The sequence below is a fragment of the Bufo bufo genome, chromosome 2 (assembly GCF_905171765.1).
Source record: "Bufo bufo chromosome 2, aBufBuf1.1, whole genome shotgun sequence".
NCBI lineage: Eukaryota > Metazoa > Chordata > Amphibia > Anura > Bufonidae > Bufo > Bufo bufo.
In genome coordinates, this window is record NC_053390.1 from 170,580,527 (window position 1) to 170,606,429 (window position 25,903).

Genomic DNA, 25,903 nt, shown 5'->3' on the forward strand with positions numbered 1-25,903 from the left:
TCATGGACTACCAATCTCATAGTATGCCTCAGGTAATCTCAGAAGCAGTGTGGCCATCTTGGATGAAAGAAGATCGATGGATCTGCAGCTGAAAATATGAAAATAGTAGCACCACAATACCACATACTGCACCACCCTATGTCTAAACCATATTCAGTGCCTTCCTCATCTCCTCTGTTAGCTGGTACCTAGATTCAACAGAACACGAGGTAGAAATATGTGGATTGATAATAGGGAGGGCAAAAGTGGCAATTACCCAGAGACCACCACTATATGGTAGCCTTCACCTCCCAGTGTCCAAGACCACGAAATACTCCTAGCAGCAAGCAATATTGTTTATGTGTGTGTATGTCCAACAAGAGTTATGATGCCTTATATGCCTGCACTGCAAATAGAAAAAATATCATGGGTGATCATGCACATATATTGAAATGAGCAGGTGTCACAAGACTCAGAGTCTAGTTACCTCATGGATGATGGTTGTGTTAAATTCCATCATGGTTCATCGTGTACCTCCCCCCCCCCCCCCTCCACACACACATACACACACACACCTAACCAACACAGCACATTTTATCTGGCTTTCAGAATGTGGTATTTTGTCAACTAAGGTGATATAACATTAAAATGAGTTTATTTGGTTAATTATTGTTAATACAAACAACAACATGGCTCATGTTCTAAGTTTATAGATGACCAGGATGAAGTAAAATTACCAATGTCATTGAAAAATATCATGGATTCGTGGACATGGAAAAAAGGAGTCCCTCTAGTAACACTCAACACGTCTACTGGAACGCTAAGTCAAAGGATGTTGAAGATAGGCAATAAGGAAAACGACACCAGTGATTCCAAGTATGTTCATATTATATTTTAAAAAATGTATAACCCTCTGAAGAAGAGTACTACAAAATGTATTATACCACAACATAGATTAAGCCCTTTTTAAAACTTCAAAACTTGTATTTTTAGAGTGTACTTGTGCTTTTCCATATGACAAAACTACAGAATATACTTACCCCAAAAAAGCTGGGATGTGTGCTTTTATGGTTGGCATCGTCTAGTAGCGATTACTTCTAAACAGTCATCTCATTATCATGACAGACAGGATTGCAATGAAATTAAGCACCTTTATTATAAAGCTGGAGACAGATAACACAAGATTACTTATTGACAATAAGTGATAGGGATAATTCACCCTGTCTGCCTCCCTGAACTGTCTAATATGTATGTCATATGTCAAAGAGCATGCCCACAACACTCTCCCACAAATGTTAATAGGTTATTTTCTGGATAAGGTTTCTAATGTCAATGTGGCTGCTGTAAAGCAGATCTAAGAACAGATGTTTACAGCTCACAACAGAAGCCTAGACAAGCTGCCCTCATAATCACGAACAGGCATGTGCGAATCGACCTTCGGATCATAGATCTGAAGTCGATTTGTTCAAATACTTTGATTTTAATGCTGTTTCGCAGTTCCGATTGCTGTTTATAATAGCAATCCGAACTGGGCTTTGGTACTGGCTGGTACCTCGGTACCAAAGCCCAGTTTGCATTACTATTTTAAATAGTTTTTCAATACGCAGATATGCATATAGTAGGAATTGAAGGGGTTTTCCGGGTTCAGAGCTGAACCCGGACATACCCATAATTTCACCCAGGCAGCCCCCCTGATGTTAGCATCGGAGCAGTTCATGCTCCAATGCTCTCCCTTACCCTGCACTGGATTGCGCAGGGTAAGGGCTCTTTTATTTACAATAACACACTGCCAGGTGGAGGCTTCCGCCCAACAGTGTGTTCGGTGACATCACTGGCTCTGATGGGCAGGCTTTAGCACTGCCCTAGCCGTTTTACAGGCTAGGGCAGCGCTAAAGCCCGCCCATCAGTGCCAGTGATATCACTGGGCTCACTTCTGGGCTGAAGCCTCTGCCTGGCAGTCCTATGGAGAGCCCGGTACGTCACCTGAACTCCAGAAAATGCCTTTGCCCTTCACGATTCAGCGCAGGGCAAAGGAGAGCATCGGAGCATGAACTGCTCCGATGCTCTAGTCAGGTGGGCTGCCTGGATGAAAATCGGGATATGTCCGGGTTCATTTCTGGACCCGAACAACCCCTTTAACTGAAGTCTTGCGAGACTTTTGGCGACCAAAACTTTGGCTCCATGGAGCCAATACATTTTAATGCTGTAAGGAAACAACATTAAAATCGAAGTATTCAAATGAATCGACTTCGGATCTATGGTTTGTAAAAGCAATATAGCAATATGGATTATTTTTTACACTTGGGCACAAAAGGTGAGTGAAAGAGCCTCTGAAAACAGAAAATGAACCGGTGAATCTAAAACAAAGGATCGAATATATCAATTGGACTTAAGATGTGAGTCCATTAACAGCAACTGCAGGATTTCTATTTCTCTCGCTGTTATAGTAATACTGGTCCCCTTCTGGTCTCTGTACACTCGGCGTCAAGGATGACCAATCAAATTGCAGCTTTCATTGGACAACAGATTATCACTGGAGTCCAGGTGTACAGAGACTGGCAGGGAAATATTGCCATGAGAGTGCCAGGGGTGAATATAGTGTTTTTGTGTTTTTTTTATATATTTTTATTTTAGGCACTTGGCTGCCTATATGGATTCAAGGGTAAAGCAGAGCACTGCATATAACATACAGTTGCAAGAAAAAGTATGTGAACCCTTTGGAATGATATGGATTTCTGCACAAATTGGTCATAAAATGTGATCTGATCTTCATCTAAGTCACAACAATAGACAATCACAGTCTGCTTAAACTAATAACACACAAATAATTAAATGTTACCATGTTTTTATTGAACACACCATGTAAACATTCACAGTGCAGGTGGAAAAAGTATGTGAACCCCTAGACTAATGACATCTCCAAGAGCTAATTGGAGTGAGGTGTCAGCTAACTGGAGTCCAATCAATGAGATGAGATTGGAGGTGTTGGTTACAGCTGCCCTGCTCTATAAAAAACACACACCAGTTCTGGGTTTGCTTTTCACAAGAAGCATTGCCAGATGTGAATGATGCCTCACACAAAAGAGCTCTCAGAAGACCTACGATTAAGAATTGTTTACTTGCATAGAGCTGGAAAGGGTTATAAAAGTATCTCCAAAAGCCTTGCTGTTCATCAGTCCAAGGTAAGACAAATTGTCTATAAATGGAGAAAGTTCAGCACTGCTGCTACTCTCCCTAGGAGTGGCCGTCCTGTAAAGATGACTGCAAGAGCACAGCGCAGACTGCTCAATGAGGTGAAGAAGAATCCTAGAGTGTCAGCTAAAGACTTACAAAAGTATCTGGCATATGCTAACATCCCTGCTAGCGAATCTACGATATGTAAAACACTAAACAAGAATGGATTTAATGGGAGGATACCACAGAGGAAGGCACTGCTGTCCAAAAAAACATTGCTGTACATTTACAGCTTGCACAAGAGCACCTGGATGTTTCACAACAGTACTGGCAAAATATTCTGTGGACAGATGAAACCAAAGTTGAGTTGTTTGGAAGAAACACACAACACTATGTGTGGAGAAAAAGAGGCACAGCACACCAACATCAAAACATCATCCCAACTGTGAAGTATGGTGGTGGGGGAATCATGGTTTGGGGCTGCTTTGCTGTGTCAGGGCCTGGATGGATTGCTATCATCAAAGGAAAAATGAATTCCCAAGTTTATCAAGACATTTTGCAGGAGAACGTAAGGCCATCTGTCCACCAGCTGAAGCTCAACAGAAGATGGGTGTTGCAACAGGACAACGACCCAAAGCATAGAAGTAAATCAACAACAGAATGGCTTAAACAGAAGAAAATACACCTTCTGGAGTCGCCCAGTCAGAGTCCTGACCTCAACCCGAATGAGATGCTGTGGCATTACCTCAAGAAAGCGATTCACACCAGACATCCCAAGAATATTGCTGAACTGAAACTGTTCTGTAAAGAGGAATGGTCAAGAATTATCCTGACCATTGTGCACGTCTGATCTGCAACTACAGGAAACGTTTGGTTGAAGTTATTGCTGCCAAAGGAGGTTCAACGAGTTATTAAATCCAAGGGGTCACATACTTTTTCCACCTGCACTGTGAATGTTTACATGGTGTGTTCAATAAAAACATGGTAACATTTAATTCTTTGTGTTATTAGTTTAAGCAGACTGTGATTGTCTATTGTTGTGACTTAGATGACGATCAGATCACATTTTATGACCAATTTGTGCAGAAATCCATATCATTCCAAAGGGTTCACATACTTTTTTTGCAACTGTATGTCAGGAACTGTGCAATCTCTCATCTCTACAGTGGTGGCACTGTTGGAAAACTAAAAACTTTTTTTTTTATATCAGTTCATTATCTGGGGATTCTCCAAAAACAGGATTTTTCAAAGCAGAAACCACATTTAAAAATAAATTGTCTATGTGTTCAAGAATTTGCTGAATGAGTATGTGTTCAGTCGCAATTCAGTCATGCTCGACTTTTTGCAACCCCATGGACCACAGCATGCCAGGCCCCTCTATCTTCCACTGTCTCTCGAAGCTTGCCTAAGCTCATGTTTGTTACTTCCATGATACTGTCCAGCCATCTCATTCTCTGCTGTCCCCTTCTCCTTTTGCCTTCGATCTTTCCCAGCATCAGGGTCTTCTCAATGACTCCTGCCTTCTCATTATATGTCCAAAGTATTTCAACTTCAGCTTCAGTATTGCTCCTTCCAATGAACAATCAGGGTTAATTTCTTCAAGGATTGATTGGATCTTCTTGCAGTCCATGGAACTCTCAGAAGTCTTCTCCAGCAACACAGTTCGAAGGCGTAGATTCTTCTACGCTCAGCCTTTCTTATGGTCCAGCTCTCACAGCCATACATTACTACAGGAAAAAACATGGCTTTGACCATACAAACCGTTGTTGTCAAGATGACATCTCTGCTTTTAATTACACTGTCCAAGTTTGTCATTGCTTTCCTTCCAAGAAGCAAACGTCTTTTAATTTCATGGCTGCAGTCACCATCTACAGTGATCTTTTAGCCCAAGAAAACAAAATCTAATACTGCTTCCATTTCTTCCCCCTCTATTTGCCAGGGGGGGGGGGGGGTGGATCCTGATGTCATGATCTTAGTTTTTTTTATGTTGAGACTTAGGCCAACTTTTGCACTCTCCTCTTTCACCCTCATCAAGAGGTTCCTTAATTCTTCTTCGCTTTCTGCCATAAGAGTCGTATCATCTGCATATCTGAGGTTCTTGATATTTCTTCCAGCATTTCTAATTCCAGCTTTTGCTTTATCCAGTCCAGCATTTCGCAAGATATATTCTGCAAATAAGTTAAATAAATAGGGTGATAATATACAGCCTTGTCGTACTCCTTTTCCGATATTGAACCAATAAGTTGTTCCATGTACAGTTCTTACAGTTGCTTCTTCACCTGCATACAAGTTCCTCAGGAGACATGTTAGGTGATCCTGTACTCCCATCTTTTTAAGAACTTGCCATAATTTATTGTGATCCACACAATCAAAGGCTTTGGTGTAGTCAATGAAGCAGAAGTAGATGTTTTTCTGGAACTCTTCTCTTCTTGCTTTCTCCATAATCCAGCGAAGGTTGGCAATTTGATCTCTGGTTCCCCTGCCTCTTCGAAAACCAGCTTGTTCTTCCGGTAGTTCTCGGTTCACATATTGCAGAAGCCTAGCTTGCAGAAACTTTAACATAACCTTGCTAGCATGTGAGATGAGGGCAATTGTTCAGTAGTTTGAACATTCTTTGGCATTGCCCAACTTTGGGATTGGAATGTAAATTGACCTTTTCCAGTCCTGTGGCCATTGCTATGTTTTCCAGATTTGCTAGCATATTGAGTGCAGCAGTTTAACAGCATCATCTTTTACTATTTTAAAAAGCTCATCTGGAATTCCGTCCACTAGCCTTGTTGTTGGCAATGCTTTCCAAAGCCCACTTAACTTCACACTGTAGAATATCTGGCTCTAGGTCAATGCTCATGTTATCAGGGTTATCAGTGAAATTGAGATCTTTTTTTGTACAGTTCTTCTGTATATTCTTGCCATCTTTTCTTAATCTCTTCCACTTCTGTTAGGTCCCTACCATTTTTGTCTTTTATCATGCCCACTTTAGTGTGAAATGTTCCCTGGATGTCTCTAATTTTCTTGAAAAGATCTCTTGTTTTTCACATTTTGTTGTTTTTTTTCTATATTCTTGCATTGCTCATTTAGGAAGGCCTTCTTATCCCTCCTTGCTATTCTCTGGAAGTCTGCATTCAACTGGCGATTTTGTTCCCTTTCTTCTTTGCCTTTTGCTTCCCTTCTTTCCTCAGCTTTTTGTAAAGCCTCCTTAGACAGCCATTTTGCTCTCTTGCTCTTCTCTTTCTTAGGAATGTTCCTTGTTGCTGCCGCTTGAAAAATGTTGTGAACCTCCGTCCATAGCTCCTCAGATCTAATCCCTTAAATCTATTTTTAACCTCCACTGCATAATTATAAGGGATATTATACCTGTCATGTGGATATTTGATTATAATCTAACTAATTATATACAATCATTAACTACTAAAAAGTGCCTTAGATGTATTCACTTACTGGTGTGACAGATGGTTACCTCATAATATACACACAAAGATGCCACATGCCGCATGCTAATGAGCTGATTTGAGTCCAGCGTGATGTCAGTGAGTCAATCAGCAGCAGGTAGGCGGGGAGAGTCAGGAGCTCATGAATATTCAGGACTCATCATTATGAGCTGGAGCTTTTCAAAACAAGATGTTGGCAGATTGACTGGGTCAATTAAAGAAGGTGACCCAGCATTTTGCTTAGAGAATCAGTCACTTATTTATGTTGCCCTTAGTTAGGACACCATAAAACTGGTGACAGGTTCCCTTTAAGTCATAATTGCAAGGTCTGGCATCTTTTCTGACTTTCTTCAATTTAAGTTTGAATTTTGCAATAAGAAGCTGATGATCTGAACCACCAGGTCTTGTTTTTGCTGACTGTACAGAACTTCTCCATTTCTGACTGCAGAGTACAGGTGAAACTCGAAAAATTAGAATATCGTGCAAAAGTCCATTTATTTCAGTAATGCAAATTAAAAGGAATTGCATTATTGCAGCTTAAAATTACAAATTTGTGAAAAGGTTCAATATTCTAGGCTCAAAGTGTTACACTTTAGTCAGCTAATTTATCCATACCCCCTGAGCAAAGGGTACCTAAAAATTGTGACTTTGGGGTTTCATAAGCAGTAAGTCATAATCATCCAAATTATAACAAATAAAGACTTAAAATATCTCGCTTTGCATGTAATGAGTCTATCTCATATGTTAGTTTCACCTTTTAAGTTGCATTACTGAAATAAATGAACTTTGCACGATATTCAAATTTTTCGAGTTTCACCTGTATATAGTCAATCTGATTTTGGTATTGACCATTCTGTGATTTCCATGTGTTCAAGAATTTGATGAATGAGTATATAGTCAACTAAACACATACAGTTCAGTTCACTTAACATGTATTATTACCGTATTTTTCGCCCTATAAGACGCACCGCCCATAAGACGCACCTAGGTTTTTGGGGAGGAAAATAAGAAAAAAAATATTTTTAACCAAAAGGTGTGCTGTCTGTTTGGTGGGTTTGGAACTAATGGTGGTCTGTGGATGGCACTATTACTGGAGATCTGTGTATGACGGACACTGTTATGAGGGGATCTGTGGATGACGGACACTGTTATGAGGGGATCTGTGGATGACGGACACTGTTATGGGGGGATCTGTGGATGATGGACACTGTTATGAGGGGATCTGTGGATGACGGACACTGTTATGGGGGGATCTGTGGATGACTGACACTGTTATGGGGGATCTGTGGATGACGTTTACTGTTATGGGGGGGATCTGTGGATGACGGACACTATTATGGGGGGGATCTGTGGATGACGAACACTGTTATGGGGGGGATCTGTGGCTTGCACTGTTACAGGGGGATCTGTGGATGGCACTGTTACAGGGGGGATCTGTGGATGGCACTGTTACAGGGGGGATCTGTGGATGGCACTGTTACAGGGGGGATCTGTGGATGGCACTGTTACAGGGGGGATCTGTGGAATGCACTGTTACAGGGGGGATCTGTGGATGGCACTGTTACAGGGGGGATCTGTGGATGGCACAGTTACAGGGGGATCTGTGGATGGCACAGTTACAGGGGGGATCTGTGGATGGCACTGTTACAGGGGGGATCTGTGGATGGCACTGTTACAGGGGGGATCTGTGGGTAGCACTGTTATATATGTGCCATCCACAGACCCCACCCACCCCATAACAGTGCCATCCACAGACCACCCCAGCCCATAACTGTGCCATCCACAGACCCCCCCCAGCCCATAACTGTGCCATCCACAGATGTCCCCCAAAAAAATGTCATCCACAGATCCCCCCCCCTGCTCCGGTATACTAATATAAGATGTCTTATTCAATTAATAGTTATTAAACATGCCCCCCAACTCCTAATAGTACCTTACATCCTAACAGCTTCTGTACAATGCCGGCAGGCAGGCCGGGCAGCCGGCGCGTCCCTCACTGACGTCACTTGCCTGCGCCGCCTGCTTCATTCATAAAGTAGGCGGCGCAGGCACGTGACATCAAGAGTTACGCTGCCGCCCGCCCGGCCTGCCTGCCGGCATTCTACAGAAGCTATTAGGATGTAAGGTACTATTAGGAGTGAGGGGGCATGTTTAATAACTATTAATTGAATAAGACATCTTATATTAGTATACCGGAGCGGCGGGGCTATACTACACTGACTGCACCGCCCCGCTGCTATTGCCGGCCCCCAGCTCCTCCTCCCAGTCCCTCCCCGAGTCCCCGCTCGTTCGTATATCGCAGCTTGCGATGTAAAACTGCAAGCATTCGCCCCATATGGGGCGAAAAATACGGATGTAAGTGTATGTATGTCATACATTTTCTTAAAAGTTAATATACTCAAAGTATACTACCGTGCTACATCTTTTTTCTTTTTGTAGTCATACATGGATTATTCCTATTTCCTGGATGAAAAATGGAATTCAGAAGCAATTAATATGGCTAGATACTAAGACAAGTAAGTAACTTCCTTTACTTTCTATGGTATGCGTTATTCAGTACGTTTTGTGACAGTACAATTCAAGGAGTCGTCCATTTAAAAAAAATAAAAAAAATTCCCAGATGTCCTTTTAATGGAAGATCTCATGTCACACACAGGGCAGATTCTACATTTTCTGCTGACTGAGGCAAAAATTTTAATAAAATGGCCCCACTACCCTAGTGCCATATTCTCGATCCAAACCCTCCCCCCAGACCTAGTACTAATGACATTTGGATGGACATTATATTCAGCACTACCAAACATATAGGAGACTACATAACTATTACATCCATTGGTGTCTCCTCTGATGTAGACATTCTCTTTTCTTATCTCCATTCGGTCCATGCTGTCATGACAACTTATTTCAGCCCTGTCTGGTCTTTGCATAGTGTGCCACACAGACATCTTAGGTTCTTCATTTTACCATCATCCTCCCACTCCTGGTGCCTTAACATTGTCATCTTGCTGGTAACCCCAATACTCTGCTAGCTGTGCTCCACAGTGCGCCCAAATACTATACATAAGAAATAATAGTGCCATACAGATAGCTTTCCCTATAGTAACAGTGCTCCCTAAAGTCCCATTAATAGAAATACACTGCCCCCATATTACTAATGCTCCATCAAGTGCCGCTTTAGTAGTCATGCTCTTCATATTGTGCCCAATAATAATAATGTCCCCATAGTACCTCCAGTGTCAATATTACCACCATAATACCTTTAGTAGAAATAAGGATCCCCTACAGTGCCCCCAGTAGTTATAATGCCCCCTAAAGTGTTGCCAGTAATTTTAATGCCCTCTATAGGGTCCCCAGTAGTAAGAACAGCCCGATAGTGCCTCCGATAATTATAATGCCCCATTAGAGCCACCAGTAGTAATAAAGCCCATATAATGTCCCAGTAGTCATAATACCCCATATCGAGCCCCCAGTAGTTAAAATGTACCCATAGTTCTCTAGTAGTTAATACCCCCCCTATACTGCCGCCAGTAGTTATAATACTTCCTATAATGACCCCAGTAGTTACAATGTCCCCAGTAGTAAGAATGCCCCCATAGTGTCCCCAATAAGTATAATGACTCTCTGTAGGGCCCCAATATTTATAAGGCCCCCTCCCCTGTAGTACCCCCGGTATTTATAAGCGCCTCTGTAGTACCCCCAGTAGTTATAATACCACATTGTAGTGCCCTCGATAGTTATAGTGCCCCATGTAGTGTCCCCAGAGTCCCCTTAAAGTTATAACACCCCACTATATATACAGATAGTGCTGACAAAGGGAAAAAAAATCTAAATGCTCACCTGACTCCTGTTCCATGCCGCTGCCACAGGCCTCTTCTGGTCTGCAGTCTGAGTTGTCTGCATCCTGGTGCAGGCAGTCGTGATGGCATTGTCACGGATGTAGTAGGGGAGAGCACCAAAAGACAACAAGAAGGAAGGGGAAAGACACTAGGCGTCATCGCTAGGGAAGGAAAAGGGTCACCACCTATAAAAACCCTGCTCCTGGCCCAAACTCCTATCCGTATGGGCACCTCTCGATGGTAGAGATACCCATACACAGGAACCTAGAAAACCCTGGTGACCCTCAGATGTCCTAAAGATAATGACAGGGCAGAGACCACCTGTTCCTTCCCTGGTGAAGGAACTAGCGTCTCACTGAGGCCTAGTAAGCAACCAGGGGGGGGAATACAAAACACAACAAGCGAAACACTTAACTTCTGAGGATGATGGACAAACAGGACTTCAACATGAACCACACTCCAGCTCTTCCAAGACCAAATGAAGCTATCCCAAGCAAGGAGTGATGGGAAAAGTCTGACTAAATAGGGCGAGTTAAAGGTCACATGATCCACACCTGAACAGGAGGTGTGGACATACCAGCAACACACAGACAAAGTGAAACCAAAAGAGACTGTCAGATCACTAATGCGTAGATAATCTTTCAGACCTTCTGAGACCTGTCACAGATGTGACAGTACCCCCCCTTCTACGGGTGACCTCCAGGCACCCAGGACCGACCTTATCAGGATGAGCTCTGTGGAATGCTCTCACCAGACGACTAGCATTAACATCGGTCGCTGGAACCCACATCATCTCCTCTGGTCCGTACCCTCTCCAATGAACGAGATACTGGAGGGATCTCCGGAGAACTCGGGAGTCCACAATCCTGCTGATCTGAAATTCTAAATTGCCGTCCACCATGACAGGAGCTCAACAGGTTCGACACATTTCTTTAGCAACGATTTATGAAATACGTTATGGATTTTCAACGCCTGAGGATGTTCAAGACGGAAGGCTACAGGGTTAACAATGGCAGTGATCTTATATGGACCAATAAATCTTGGGCCCAACTTCCAAGAAGGTACCTTAAGTTTAATGTTTCTTGTAGACAACCACACAGAATCACCCACTCTCAGGTCCGGACCATTCATACGTCTCCTGTCCGCCGCATGCTTATACCTGTTGCCCATCTTTTTCAGGTTATTTGGGATTTTCGGCCAAATAGAAGACAAAGAAGAGGAAAATCGTTCCTCCTCAGGAATGCCGGAATTTTGAGCACCAGAAAATGTACCAAACTGTGGATGGAACCCATATGCTCCATAAAACGCCCTTATCAGTGGATTCCTCTCTACGTTTACTTATAGCAAACTCAGCTAACGACAAAAATGAAGACCACTCTTCCTGATTCTCTGAAACAAAACATCTCAAGTAAGTATCCAGATTCTGATTAGTGCGCTCCGTCTGTCCGTTCGACTGAGGATTAAAAGCCGAAGAGAAGGACAATTGTACACCCAGACGAGTACAGAACGCTTTCCAGAATCTGGAAACAAACTGAGTCCCTCTATCGGACACCACATCAGAGGGAATGCCATGTAGTTTCACGATGTTGTCGACAAACACCTGTGCAAGAGTTTTAGCATTGGGTAGACTAGGTAATGCAATAAAGTGTGCCATTTTACTAAAACGATCTACAACCACCAGAATCACAGTTTTTCCCGAAGAATTCGGTAAATCCGTGATAAAATCCATGGACAAATGGGTCCAAGGTCTGGACGGGATGGGCAATGGAAGCAGAGATCCGGAAGGCCGAGCATGTGTCACCTTAGCACGTGCACAGGTACCACAGGCTGACACATAGTCCTCAACACACTTACGCAACCCCGGCCACCAAAATCTGCGAGAGATGAGATCGACAGTCGATCTGCTCCCAGGGTGACCAGCAAGCACCGTACAGTGATGTTTCTCAAACACCTTGTGACGTAATTCGGAGGGAACAAACAACTTCCCCGGAGGACAAGTGTCCGGAGCATCCTCCTGTGCTTCCAACACCCTGGCATCGAGATCAGGATAAAGAGCGTATATGACTACCCCTTCAGATAAAATGGGACTAGGGTCATTAGACTCACCCCCCTCCCCCCAGGAAAACTACGCCTTGACGTTCTTAACCCCAGGGCGGTAAGTGACGATGAAGTTAAATCTGGTGAAAAACAATGACCATCTGGCCTGCCTTGGGTTCAGTCGCTTAGCCGACTCCAGGTAGGCCAGATTCTTGTGATCTGTAATTACCGTAATAGGGTGATGTCACCGCCAGCTCTCTGAGAAGCTCTGGCAGATGTTCTTCTGCACCTCTTGCATGATGTTCTTTGTTTTGGTTTCACTTTGTCATCTCTTTTCCTTCTCCCAGCTGTCATCGATTTACACTGATTGCCTCCCTTTATATTCCCTCCCATACTGCCTCACTTTGTGGTTTATACTACTTCCTGGATTGTGTTCACTGCTAGATGCTGCAACTGCTGGTTCCTCAGATAAGTCTTTTCCTTTATTCGTGTTTCCATGCTGGCTTGATTCTAGGTGACCCTGACTCCCTCCGTATTAAGTGCAGGGAGCCGGTGGTCGTGTCCCCTCACTATTATAGGGTTTTCAGGTGTCACACAGTCTAGGTACGAGGGCATGCAATTATCTATCATAAAGATCTTTGCATGGGCAGAGCAGTCAGGGAGATCTCTAGGGGTTTTATAGGGCTCACCCATATGTTCCTTAGTTTGGGATCAAGTCAGTCGGATGTTTATTTATAACTTCCAGTTTTCTGCAACACCATCTGTGACAATATAAACCGCCAAAACCGTCTTAAGCATGGATCCGGTTTCAGCCTTGATTGACCGCATGCAGGGTCTTTCACTGGAGGTAACAGATCTCCGTAAAACTGTGTCTCAGTTTCAGGTGACCGGTTCTGCTTGCGTTCATGGAGTTTGTTTCGAGCCTAAGATCTCACTTCCGGATACGTTCTCCGGGGGTAGTGTGAATTTTGTTCGTTTTAGAGAGGCTTGCAAACTCAATTTTCGCCTACTTCCCCATTCCTCTGATGATGAGGAGCAGAGGGTGGGGATCATCATCTCGCTGCTCAGGGATAACGCTCAGTCTTGGGCCTTTTCGCTGCCGGTGGGGGCACGGCCCCTCCGATCGGTGGATGAATTTTTTGTAGCCCTGGGGCAGATATATGATGACCCGGATCGTATTGCTCTGGCTGAATCTAAACTGCATCTTTTATGCCAGGGTATACAGTCCGCAGAGATATATTGTTCAGAATTTCGGAGATGGGCAGCCGATACTGGTTGGAATGATGCTGCACTCCGAAGTCAATTTTGCCATGGTCTTTCGGAGGGATTGAAAGATGCATTTGCCTTTCATGAGAGACCTGCCTCGTTGGAGTCTGCCATGTCTCGAGCTGTTCGTATTGACAGGCGTCTTAGAGAGAGAGGAGAGATCACTCCTTCCTGTCATATTCAGTCCAAGGACAGTGGGGCGGTCTCATTCAGTGCGCAGGGGCCTCAGTCTCTCTCAATCCCCTCTGAGCAGGAGGCCATGCAGCTGGGTTTGCTTGCCTCTGATAGTAGAAGATTCAGCTCTCAGAGGAGGGTTTGTTTCTGTTGTGGAGGTATAAATCATTTGGCAAATGTTTGCCCCTCTAGGGGATTCAGGGAGTTTTCTGAGGGTAATAAAGAAACAAAAAGAAAAAACCCTCTAAAAACTTTCCATCTGTTACTATTGGCAAGGTTGATGTGGAAATTGAAGGTTTGCCATTTGCTTGCAGTTCCCGTTTTGTCCTACCTGCCAGGGTGGCGCTAGATAGCAAGAACATTGTTTGTGAGATTTTTGTAGATAGTAGAGCAGCTGTTTCCAGGTATGCACTTTGGGTAAGGATATACCTGTTTTTGCTATCGATACCGCTCCACTTTCTCAAAAATCGCTAAAGGGCATAGTTCACAATATCCGTTTGACTGTGGGTGATGCTCATGTTGAGGATATGTCATGTTTCGTCCTAAGCGGATTACCTACTCCTCTAGTGTTGGAGCTACCCTGGCTCACTAAACAACCCCACCATTGATTGGCAAGCAAGGCAAATAAATGGTTGGTGTGAGTTTTGCAGAGAGAATTGCCTCACGGCGTCTCTTTCAGAGGTTTCTACCAAGACTGTGCTATCTTTTCTCTCTGAATTTTCGGATGTGTTTTCAGAGAGTGGTGTCCAGGAGCTGCCCCCTCACCGGGAGTACGATTGCCCTATTAATCTCATCCCAGGCACCAAGCTGCCAAAATCACGTTTATACAATCTCTTCCAACCTGAAAGGGTCGCTATGCGTACTTATATCTCTGAGAGCCTGAGAAAGGGACACATCCGACCCTCGAAGTCACCTGTTGCCGCTGTTTTTTTTTTGTTAAGAAAAAAGATGGTTCTTTAAGACCATGTCTGGATTTCAGGGAGCTGAACTGTATCACAATTCGTGACCCGTATCCGTTTCCTTTGATCCTGGACCTGTTTAACCAGATTGTTGGGGCTAAAGTTTTTTCTAAGTTGGATTTAAGAGGGGCATACAACCTAGTCAGGGTCAGGGAAGGGGACGAATGGAAGACAGCCTTCAATACCCCTGAGGGCCATTTCGAGAATTTGGTTATGCCCTTTGGTTTGATGAATGCTCCAGCCGTCTTCCAACATTTTGTGAACAGCATTTTTTATCATTTAATGGGGAAATTTGTACTGGTGTATCTAGATGACATTTAGATTTTTTCTCCTGATTTCAAAACTCATAGGGACCACCTATGTCAGGTCTTGCTCATTCTGCGGGAGAATAAATTGTACGCTAAACTGGAAAAATGTGTGTTTGCGGTTCCAGAAATTCAATTTCTGGGTTTTCTTCTCTCCGCTTCTGGTTTTCGCATGGACCCTGAGAAGGTCCGCGCTGTGCTTGATTGGGAGCTTCCTAAGAATCAGAAGGCGCTGATGCGGTTTTTGGGTTTTGCCAATTATTACAGGAAGTTCATTTTGAATTATTCCTCTGTTGTTAAGCCACTCACTGATATGACTAAAAAGGGGGTAGATTTTTCTTCGTGGTCAGTAGATGCACTTAAAGCCTTTTCTACTATCAAAGAGAGTTTTGCTTCCGCTCCCATTTTAGTACAACCTGATGTCTCTCTACCGTTTATTGTTGAGGTGGACGCTTCTGAGATGGGTGTGGGTGCGGTCTTATCTCAGGGTCCCTCTCCTGCCAAATGGCGACCGTGTGCCTTTTTCTCAAGGAAACTCTCCTCCGCAGAGAGAAATTACGATGTGGGAGATCGGGAGTTGTTGGCCATCAAATTAGCTTTTGAGGAATGGCGTCATTGGCTAGAGGGAGCCAGACACCCTATTACTATGTTTACTGATCATAAGAATCTGGCCTACTTGGAATCAGCCAAGCGTCTGAACCGCCAGATGGTCTTTATTCTTTTCTAGGTTTAATTTTGTTGTCACGTTCCGCCCTGGGGTTAAAAATGTGAAGGCTGATGCCCTGTCACGTTGTTTTCCGGGAGGAGGGAACTTTGAAGACCTGGGTCCCATTTTGGCTGAAGGGGTGGTCGTCTCTGCTCTTTATCCTGATTTGGAGGCAGAGGTTCAGGCAGCCCAGGCAGAGGCTCCTGATCTTTGTCCTCCTGGGAGGTTGTTTGTGCCTCTCGCTTTACGACACAAGGTTTTTAAGGAGCACCACGATACTGTCCTTGCTGGGCACCCGGGGAGTAGAGCCACAGTGGATCTCATTGCTCGGAGATTCTGGTGGCCGGCTCTTCGTAAGACGGTTGAGGGTTTTGTGGCAGCCTGAGAGACCTGCGCTCGTGCCAAGGTCCCTCATTCACGGCCTTCGGGTTCTCTCCTCCCGTTACCCATTCCTTCCCGTCCTTGGACGCATCTGTCCATGGACTTCATTACGGACCTGCCTCGTTCCTCGGGGAAGACTGTGATTCTGGTAGTAGTAGACCGTTTTAGCAAAATGGCACATTTCATTCCTTTTCATGGGTTACCCAATGCTAAAACGCTGGCGCAAGCATTTGTTGATCACATTGTCAAATTGCATGGCATGCCTTCAGACATAGTTTCTGATAGGGGCACGCAGTTTGTTTCCAGATTCTGGAAGACTTTCTGTTCTCGCTTGGGGGTTCGGTTGTCGTTCTCTTCTGCTTTTCACCCGCAGTCGAATGGCCAGACCGAACGCGTCAATCAGAATCTGGAGACATATCTGCGCTGTTTTGTGGCAGAGAATCAGGAGGATTGGTGTTCTTTTTTGTCCCTTGCTGAGTTTGCTTTAACCGCCTCTGGACCGCCTAACGCAGGATCGCTTTCCGGAGGCGGCAGCCCTGCGCACAGTCACGCATCTACGCGTCATCTCGCGAGACGCGAGATTTCCTGTGAACGCGCGCACACAGGCGCCCGCGTTCACAGGATCGGAAGGTAAGCGAGTGGATCTCCAGCCTGCCAGCGGCGATCGTTCACTGGCAGGCTGGAGATGCTATTTTTTTAACCCCTAACAGGTATATTAGACGCTGTTTTGATAACAGCGTCTAATATACCTGCTACCTGGTCCTCTGGTGGTCCCTTTTGTTTGGATCGACCACCAGAGGACACAGGTAGCTCAGTAAAGTAGCACCAAACACCACTACACTACACCCCCCCTGTCACTTATTAACCCCTTATGAACCCCTGATCACCCCATATAGACTCCCTGATCACCCACCTGTCATTGATCACCCCGTCATTGATCACCCCCCTGTAAGGCTCCATTCAGATGTCCGTATGATTTTTACGGATCCACGGATACATGGATCGGATCCGCAAAACGCATACGGATGTCTGAATGGAGCCTTACAGGGGGGTGATCAATGACGGGGGTGATCACCCCATATAGACTCCCTGATCACCCCCCTGTCATTGATCACCCCCCTGTCATTGATCACCCCCCTGTAAGGCTGCATTCAGATGTCCGTATGTTTTTTACGGATACATGGATCGGATCCGCAAAACACATACAGGCGTCTGAATGGAGCCTTACAGGGGGGTGATCACCCAATATAGACTCCCTGATCACCCCCCTGTCATTGATCACCCCCTTGTAAGGCTCCATTCAGACGTCCGTATGATTTTTACAGATCCACTGATGCATGGATCGGATCCGCAAAACACATCCGGACATCTGAATGGAGCCTTATAGGGGGGTGATCAATGACAGGGGGGTTATCCCCCTATATAGACTCCTTGATCACCCCCCTGTCATTGATCACCCCCCTGTCATTGATCACCCCCCTGTAAGGCTGCATTCAGATGTCCGTATGATTTTTACGGATCCACTGATACATGGATCGGATCCTCAAAACACATACGGACATCTGAATGGAGTCTTACAGGGGGGTGATCACCCCATATAGACTCCCTGATCACCCCCCTGTCATTGATCACCCCCCTGTCATTGATCACCCCCCTGTAAGGCTGCATTCAGATGTCCGTATGATTTTTACGGATCCACTGATACATGGATCGGATCCGCAAAACACATACGGACATCTGAATGGAGCCTTATAGGGGGGTGATCAATGACAGGGGGGTGATCACCCCATATAGACTCCCTGATCACCCCCCTGTCATTGATCACCCCCCTGTCATTGATCACCCCCCTGTAAGGCTCCATTCAGACGTCCGTATGTTTTTTACGGATCCACGGATACATGGATCGGATCCGCAAAACACATACGGACGTCTGAATGGAGCCTTACAGGGGGTGATCAATGACAGGGGGGTGATCACCCCATATAAACTCCCTGATCACCCCCCTGTCATTGATCACCCCCCTGTCATTGATCACCCCCCTGTAAGGCTCCATTCAGACATTTTTTTGGCCCAAGTTAACGGAAATTTTTTTTTTTTTCTTACAAAGTCTCATATTCCACTAACTTGTGTCAAAAAATAAAATCTCACATGAACTCACCATACCCCTCACGGAATCCAAATGCGTAAAAGTTTTTAGACATTTATATTCCAGACTTCTTCTCACGCTTTAGGGCCCCTAGAATGCCAGGGCACTATAAATACCCCACATGTGACCCCATTTCGGAAAGAAGACACCCCAAGGTATTCCGTGAGGGGCATATTGAGTCCATGAAAGATTGAAATTTTTGTCCCAAGTTAGCGGAAAGGGAGACTTTGTGAGAAAAAAAAATATATCAATTTCCGCTAACTTGTGCCAAAAAAAAAAAATTTCAATGAACTCGCCATGCCCCTCATTGAATACCTTGGGGTTTCTTCTTTCCAAAATGGGGTCACATGTGGGGTATTTATACTGCCCTAGACATTCTAGGGGCCCTAAAGCGTGAGAAGAAGCCTGGGATCCAAATGTCTAAAAATGCCCTCATAAAAGGAATGTGGGCCCCTTTGCGCATCTAGGCTGCAAAAATGTGTCACACATCTGGTATCGCCGTACTCAGGAGAAGTTGGGCAATGTGTTTTGGGGTGTCATTTTACATATACCCATGCTGGGTGAGATAAATATCTTGGTCAAATGCTAACTTTGTATAAAAAATGGGAAAAGTTGTCTTTTGCCGAGATATTTCTCTCACCCAGCATGAGTATATGTAAAAAGACACCCCAAAACACATTGCCCAAATTCTCCTGAATACGGCGATACCACATGTGTGACACTTTTTTGCAGCCTAGGTGGGCAAAGGGGCCCACATTCCAAAGAGCACCTTTCGGATTTCACAGGTCATTTACCTACTTACCACACATTAGGGCCCCTAGAATGCCAGGGCAGTATAACTACCCCACAAGTGACCCCATTTTGGAAAGAAGACACCCCAAGGTATTCCGTGAGGGGCATGGCGAGTTCCTAGAATTTTATATTTTTTGTCACAAGTTAGCGGAAAATGATGATTTTTATTTTTATTTTATTTTTTCTTACAAAGTCTCATATTCCACTAACTTGTGACAAAAAATAAAAACTTCCATGAACTCACTATGCCCATCACGAAATACCTTGGGGTGTCTTCTTTCCAAAATGGGGTCACTTGTGGGGTAGTTATACTGCCCTGGCATTTTAGGGGCCGAATGCGTGAGAAGTGGTTTGAAATCAAAATCTGTAAAAAATGGCCGGTGAAATTCGAAAGGTGCTCTTTGGAATGTGGGCCCCTTTGCCCACCTAGGCTGCAAAAAAGTGTCACACATCTGGTATCCCCGTACTCAGGAGAAGTTGGGCAATGTGTTTTGGGGTGTCTTTTTACATATACCCATGCTGGGTGAGAGAAATATCTTGGCAAAAGACAACTTTTCCCATTTTTTATACAAAGTTGGCATTTGACCAAGATATTTATCTCACCCAGCATGGGTATATGTAAAATGACACCCCAAAACACATTGCCCAACTTCTCCTGAGTACGGAGATACCACATGTGTGACACTTTTTTGCAGCCTAGGTGGGCAAAGGGGCCCACATTCCAAAGAGCACCTTTCGGATTTCACCGGCCATTTTTTACAGATTTTGATTTCAAACTACTTACCACACATTAGGGCCCCTAGAATCCCAGGGCAGTATAACTACCCCACAAGTGACCCCATTTTGGAAAGCAGACACCCCAAGGTATTCGCTGATGGGCATAGTGAGTTCATGGAAATTTTTATTTTTTGTCACAAGTTAGTGGAATATGAGACTTTGTAAGAAATAAAAAAATAAAATAAGTTTATTGGGCCTTACAAGATCTTGTCCGTCATCAATCCCTTTGCCTTTCGTCTTGATCTTTCTCAGACTTGGAAGATCCATAATGTTTTTCACAGGTCCCTATTAAAACCGTATGCCCAACCCACTGTACCCTCCTCTTTGCCTCCTCCTCCGATTGTTGTTGATGGTAATCTTGAATTTCAGGTCTCTAGAATTGTGGATTCTCGCATTATCCGCGGTTCTCTCTAGTATCTCGTTCATTGGGAGGGTTATGGTCCTGAGGAGAGGATGTGGGTCACAGTGGCGGACATTAAGGCCACTCGTCTTATCAGGGCTTTCCATAGGTCCCATCCTGAGAAGGTGGGCTCTGAGTGTCCAGAGTCCACTCGTAGAGGGAGGGGTACTGTCACCGCCAGCTCTCTGAGAAGCTCTGGCAGACGTTCTTCTGTACCTCTTGCATGATGTTCTTTGTTTTGGTTTCACTTTGTCATCTCTTTTCCTTCTCCCAGCTGTCATCTATTTACACTGATTGCCTCCCTTTATATTCCCTCCCATACTGCCTCACTTTGCGGTTTATACTACTTCCTGGATTGTGTTCACTGCTAGATGCTGCAACTGCTGGTTCCTCAGATAAGTCTTTTCCTTTATTTGTGTTTCCGTGCTGGCTTGATTCTAGGTGACCCTGACTCCCTCCGTATTAAGTGCAGGGAGCCGGTGGTCGTGTCCCCTCACTATTATAGGGTTTTCAGGTGTCACACAGTCTAGGTACGAGGGCATGCAATTATCTATCATAAAGATCTTTGCATGGGCAGAGCAGTCAGGGAGAGCTCTAGGGGTTTTATAGAGCTCACCCATATGTTCTTTAGTTTGGGATCAAGTCAGTCGGATGTTTATTTATAACTTCCAGTTTTCTGCAACACCATCCGTGACAGGTGAATTGCTCCTTCCAACCAATGCCGCCATTCTTCGAACGCCAACTTAATGGCCAGCAATTCCCTATTCCCCACATCATAATTCCTTTCAGCAGTAGAGAGTTATTTAGAGAAAAATGCACATGGGCGCCATTTACTAGGTGAAGGACCTTGCGACAAGATTGCGACTACCCCTACCTCGGACGCATCAACCTCAACAATAAATGGCTGAGTCACGTCCGGTTGCATCAGAATAGGGGCCAAAGCAAAACATTCTTTCACAGCAGAAAAGGCCTGTAATGCCGCATCAGACAAGACAGAAATATCCGCACCCTTCCTAGTCATGTCTGTTAAAGGTTTAACCACGGCGAATAGTTCAAGATAAATTTACGGTAGTAGTTGGTAAACCCCAAAAACTGCATAAGCGCTTTCAGATTTTCGGGTCGATCCCAGTCCAACACGGCACGGACCTTCTCGGGATCCATGCGAAAACCTGAGGATGAGAGCAGGTACCCCAGAAATTGCACTTCCTGTACAGCAAATACACACTTTTCCATGTTAGCGTGCAACTTATTCTCTCTTAGGATCTGTAACACCTGTCTCACATGATCCTGATGAGTCTCCATATTAGGCGAATAAGTTAGTATGTCATCAAGGTATACAATGACAAACTTCCCCACCAGATGATGAAAGATGTCATTGACAAAGTGTTGAAAAACCGCAGGAGCATTGGTTAACCCAAAGGGCATGACCAGGTTTTCAAAATGACCCTCAGGGGTATTAAATGCGGTCTTCCACTCATCCCCCTCCTTGATCCTTACCAGATTATATGCCCCCCTCAGATGCAACTTAGAGAACACCTTGGCACCAACAATCTGACTAAACAAATCCGGAGACAAAAGAAGGGGGTAAGGATCACGGACAGTAATACGATTGAGCTCATGGTAGTCCAGGCATGGTCTCAGGGTACCATCTTTTTTCTTTACAAAGAAAAACACAGCAGCCACTGGGGACTTGGATGGTCTAATATGTCCATTTGCCAAACTCTCGGTGATATACTCTCGCATGGCCTTTCTTTCGGGTTCCGAAAGATTATACAACCGAGATTTGGGCAATTTAGCTCCGGGAATAAGATTGACGGGACAGTCATACTCCCGGTGCGGAGGCAACTCCTGATTACCACTCTCAGAGAAAACATCAGAAAATTCTGAAATGAACGAGGGTACAGTTTTAGTGGTCACCATAGAGAATGATGCATTAAGACAGTTGTCCATGCAAAAATCACTCCAATCAAGAATCTGTCTCGCTTGCCAGTCGATGTTAGGGTTATGTTTGCTTAACCATTGTAAACCCAACACCAACGGAGCAGGCAGGCCCTCCAATACATAACAGGAGATAGATTCCTGATGCAAATCACCCACTCTTAAATGAATGTCATTCACTACCTGCGACAGGCATTTTTGGGTGAGAGGTGCTGAGTCAATTGCAAAGACAGAAATACTTTTCTCTAATGCATTAGTAGTCAACCCATGAATGCGTACAAACTGTCCATCAATCAAGTTAACTCCTGCCCCACTGTCGATAAATGCTTTGATTTTCACAGTTTTGGACTCTAGAGCCACCTCGGCAGACAGGAGAAAAGGGGTACTACCAGTAAAAGACAAAAGTAGGTTTTCTTGCTCCCCATCCACACCACCAATAGTAATTTGAGGATTAAAAGTTTTTTCCATTCTGTTTACACCTTGAAGCTGCAAGTATGGACAAATATTTACAAAATGTCCTTTCTTGCCACAATAAAAGCAGACTCCTTTCACATGACCCAAGCTTTTGCCAGGAGTGGCTCCTCCTGACTGCATAGGCTCATCACAAGGCGCAACTACCAGTGTCTCTCCACCATAAGTGTCAAAGGAAGCAGTACCCTTATTAAACAGTATGTCCTGAAGGTGAGGACCCCTAGATCTCTCCCTCAGGTGTCTATCTAGACGTACAGCAAGGGACATAGCTGCCTCCAATGACACAGGATTTTCATGAAAAGCCAACGCGTCCTGCAGTCTCTCAGAGAGACCCTGACAGAATTGGCTACGGAGAGCAGGATCGTTCCACTCAGTATCGGTAGCCCATCTCCTAAATTCAGAGCAATAGGTCTCCGCGGAACGTTCTCCCTGCCACAAACTCCGTAACTTGGTCTCGGCCTGAGAGATCTGATCCGGTTCATCGTAGATGAGACCCAAGGCTCTAAAGAATTCATCTACCGACCGGAGGGACGGTGATCCGGTCGGCAGAGAAAAAGCCCAAGATTGGGCGTCCTCTTTAAGCAATGAAATAATCATACCCACACATTGACACTCATCCCCAGAAGAGTATGAACGCAGCCCAAAGTATAATTTACATGACTCCCTGAACCGGATGAAATTGTCACTACCCCCGGAAAACCTGTCCGGGAGAGCCACCTTCGGTTCAGGACAGGCCTGGGACCCACCACGGGAACCAGCAGCCTGTGGACTCTGAATCTGCAAGACAGTTGCGCGGAGGTCTGCTACCTCCAAAGTCAGATTCTGCAGCTGTTCGACCAGTGCAGACATAGTATCCATAGCTGCACAGATCAGAACAAAAATGGCGGTATGGGCTTGGGATAATGTCACGGATGTAGTAGGGGAGAGCACCAAAAGACAACAAGAAGGAAGGGGAAAGACACTAGGCGTCCCCGCTAGGGAAGGAAAAGGGTCACCATCTATAAAAACCCTGCTCCTCGCCCTAACTCCTATCCGTATGGGCACCTCTCGATGGTAGAGATACCCATACACAGGAACCTAGAAAACCCTGGTGACCCTCAGATGCCCTAAAGATAATGACAGGGTAGAGACCACCCATTCCTTCCCTGGTGAAGGAACTAGCGTCTCACTGAGGCCTAGTAAACAACCAGGGGGGGAATACAAAACACAACAAGTGGAACACTTAACTTCTGAGGATGATGGACGAACAGGACTTAAACACGAACCACACTCCAGCTCTTCCAAGACCAAATGAAGCTATCCCAAGCAAGGAGTGATGGGAAAAGTCAGATTAAATAGGGTGAGTTAAAGGTCACATGATCCACACCTGAACAGGAGGTGTGGACATACCAGCAACACACAGACAAAGTGAACCCGAAAGAGGCTGTCAGATCCCTAATGCGTAGATAATCTTTCAGACCTTCTGAGACCTGTCACAGATGTGACAGGCATCATGGTTCTTTCAATATTTTATGCAATTTTTGCCTGTTTTTCATTGATCCTAGACATCCATAAGCAGAACAAAACTACAGTACTACTATGTGTAATGTATGCATGTACATGTATTAATACACTTCACTTGATGGTTTATTGAACTAACATAAATTCGCAAATTAACATTCAAATTGTAGCTTTACTTTTCATTCTCAGAAAATGTCTCTGAAATGAAGACAAGTGATGATGAATGGATTATATTAAATATTAATGTCACTGGTTATTACAAAACAAATTACGATGTCAAAAATTGGAACAGTATCGCAAAAAAGCTTGAAGAAGACAATGGGGTAAATCAGTTTATTTGTAGAAATAAACACAAAAAAAAATTATGTTTAGTTACAGTGGAATGCCTATTGTAGACAGTTGTGGAGCAAAGTCCAGGAATGTCATCACACCACAATAATATGTCTCTGCTTTTCTTTTTGCTGAAAAAGTAAAAAAAAAAGGGTATATTTTAAAATATATTTTATGCAAAAGATAAAAATTAGAATGTGTTTTTATTTTTTATTTTTTTTCAGGAAATGAGGCAAATACTATGAGGTGTGTTCTGTACTTAAAGTTGACGTAATATTAGGAAACATACTAGACAAATATAGACTTGAATGCCCAATAAAGCAGAAAAAATTTACAGTATATAGAGGACCTAAATGCAAAAATCTAAAATCCTGTTGACATTTTGGATTGTTAAAGGGGTTGTTCACACTGGGGAGTGGGTGGTGACTTTCGGGCAGACCTCCCAACGTGGCTAGAACTGCGGCGGTAATCATACTCACTTGATCCCCACTGCTGGATTCTGGCTCTGCTCCCCCAGTGCCATGTCATCTCTCAGGTGTTCCCGCATTAAAATCCGTTTTGACACTGGTCACATGGATGCTGCAGCAGTGATGTGTTCCCGATCTGATGTGACTCAGTAACATAACTGGGGGGTCTGCCTGAAAAGCTCCCTGGGGTAACAACCCCTTGGTCTGCCTTCATTACAGTTAAAATTATGCACCTGGCAGGGTGCTCTCTCCCTCTATTCATGTCATTAGACCTTTTTTTGCATTACCTTCTCATATTTACAGCCAGTGATGGTCAGATCGCAGTGTTCGCCAGCGCCATCTATTAAATGCAGTCACCGGGAGCAGGCAGTTCTGAGAACAGCCGCCGGGGGCCTTCATCGGGCTGTTCTTGGAACTGCCTGCTCCCGGTGACTGCATTTGATTTCAGACCGGCTCCCGGCACAGGCACTAAAGATGGCAGCCCGCATGTGTTCGCTGTCGAACACTGCAAACTGACCATCACTGTTTACAGAACCCTGAAATTAATGACAAGTTACATAATTACCCCTTGAGCCCCAGAGGATTTTTCATTTTTACGCTTTCACTCCCTGCCTTTTCAGTGCCATGACTTATTTACTTTTCCTTTCACTTAGCTGTCTGAGGGCTTGTTGTAAATTTTAATAGCACCATTTAATATTGCATATGATGTAGTGGGAACCTGGATAAAAAATCCAAATTGGGTTAAACGCAATTTCGCCAGTTTTATGGGTTTTGTTTTTATTGCATTCCCTATGAGGTAAAACTGACCTATTACCTTCATTCTCTTGATCATTATGA

At 44.4% G+C, this 25,903-nt stretch overlaps 1 protein-coding gene across 1 annotated transcript in view; it reads left to right on the plus strand.

The window, feature by feature from the left end:
• The window catches only part of LVRN (laeverin), a 139,719-nt gene that overhangs the window by 76,857 nt on the left and 36,959 nt on the right, over positions 1-25,903 (plus strand). The window contains exons 10-12 of the mRNA XM_040421655.1: positions 686-855; positions 9,021-9,097; positions 24,459-24,592. Coding sequence (XP_040277589.1) covers positions 686-855; positions 9,021-9,097; positions 24,459-24,592 — 381 coding nt within the window. The remainder of the gene's footprint in view (positions 1-685; positions 856-9,020; positions 9,098-24,458; positions 24,593-25,903) is intronic.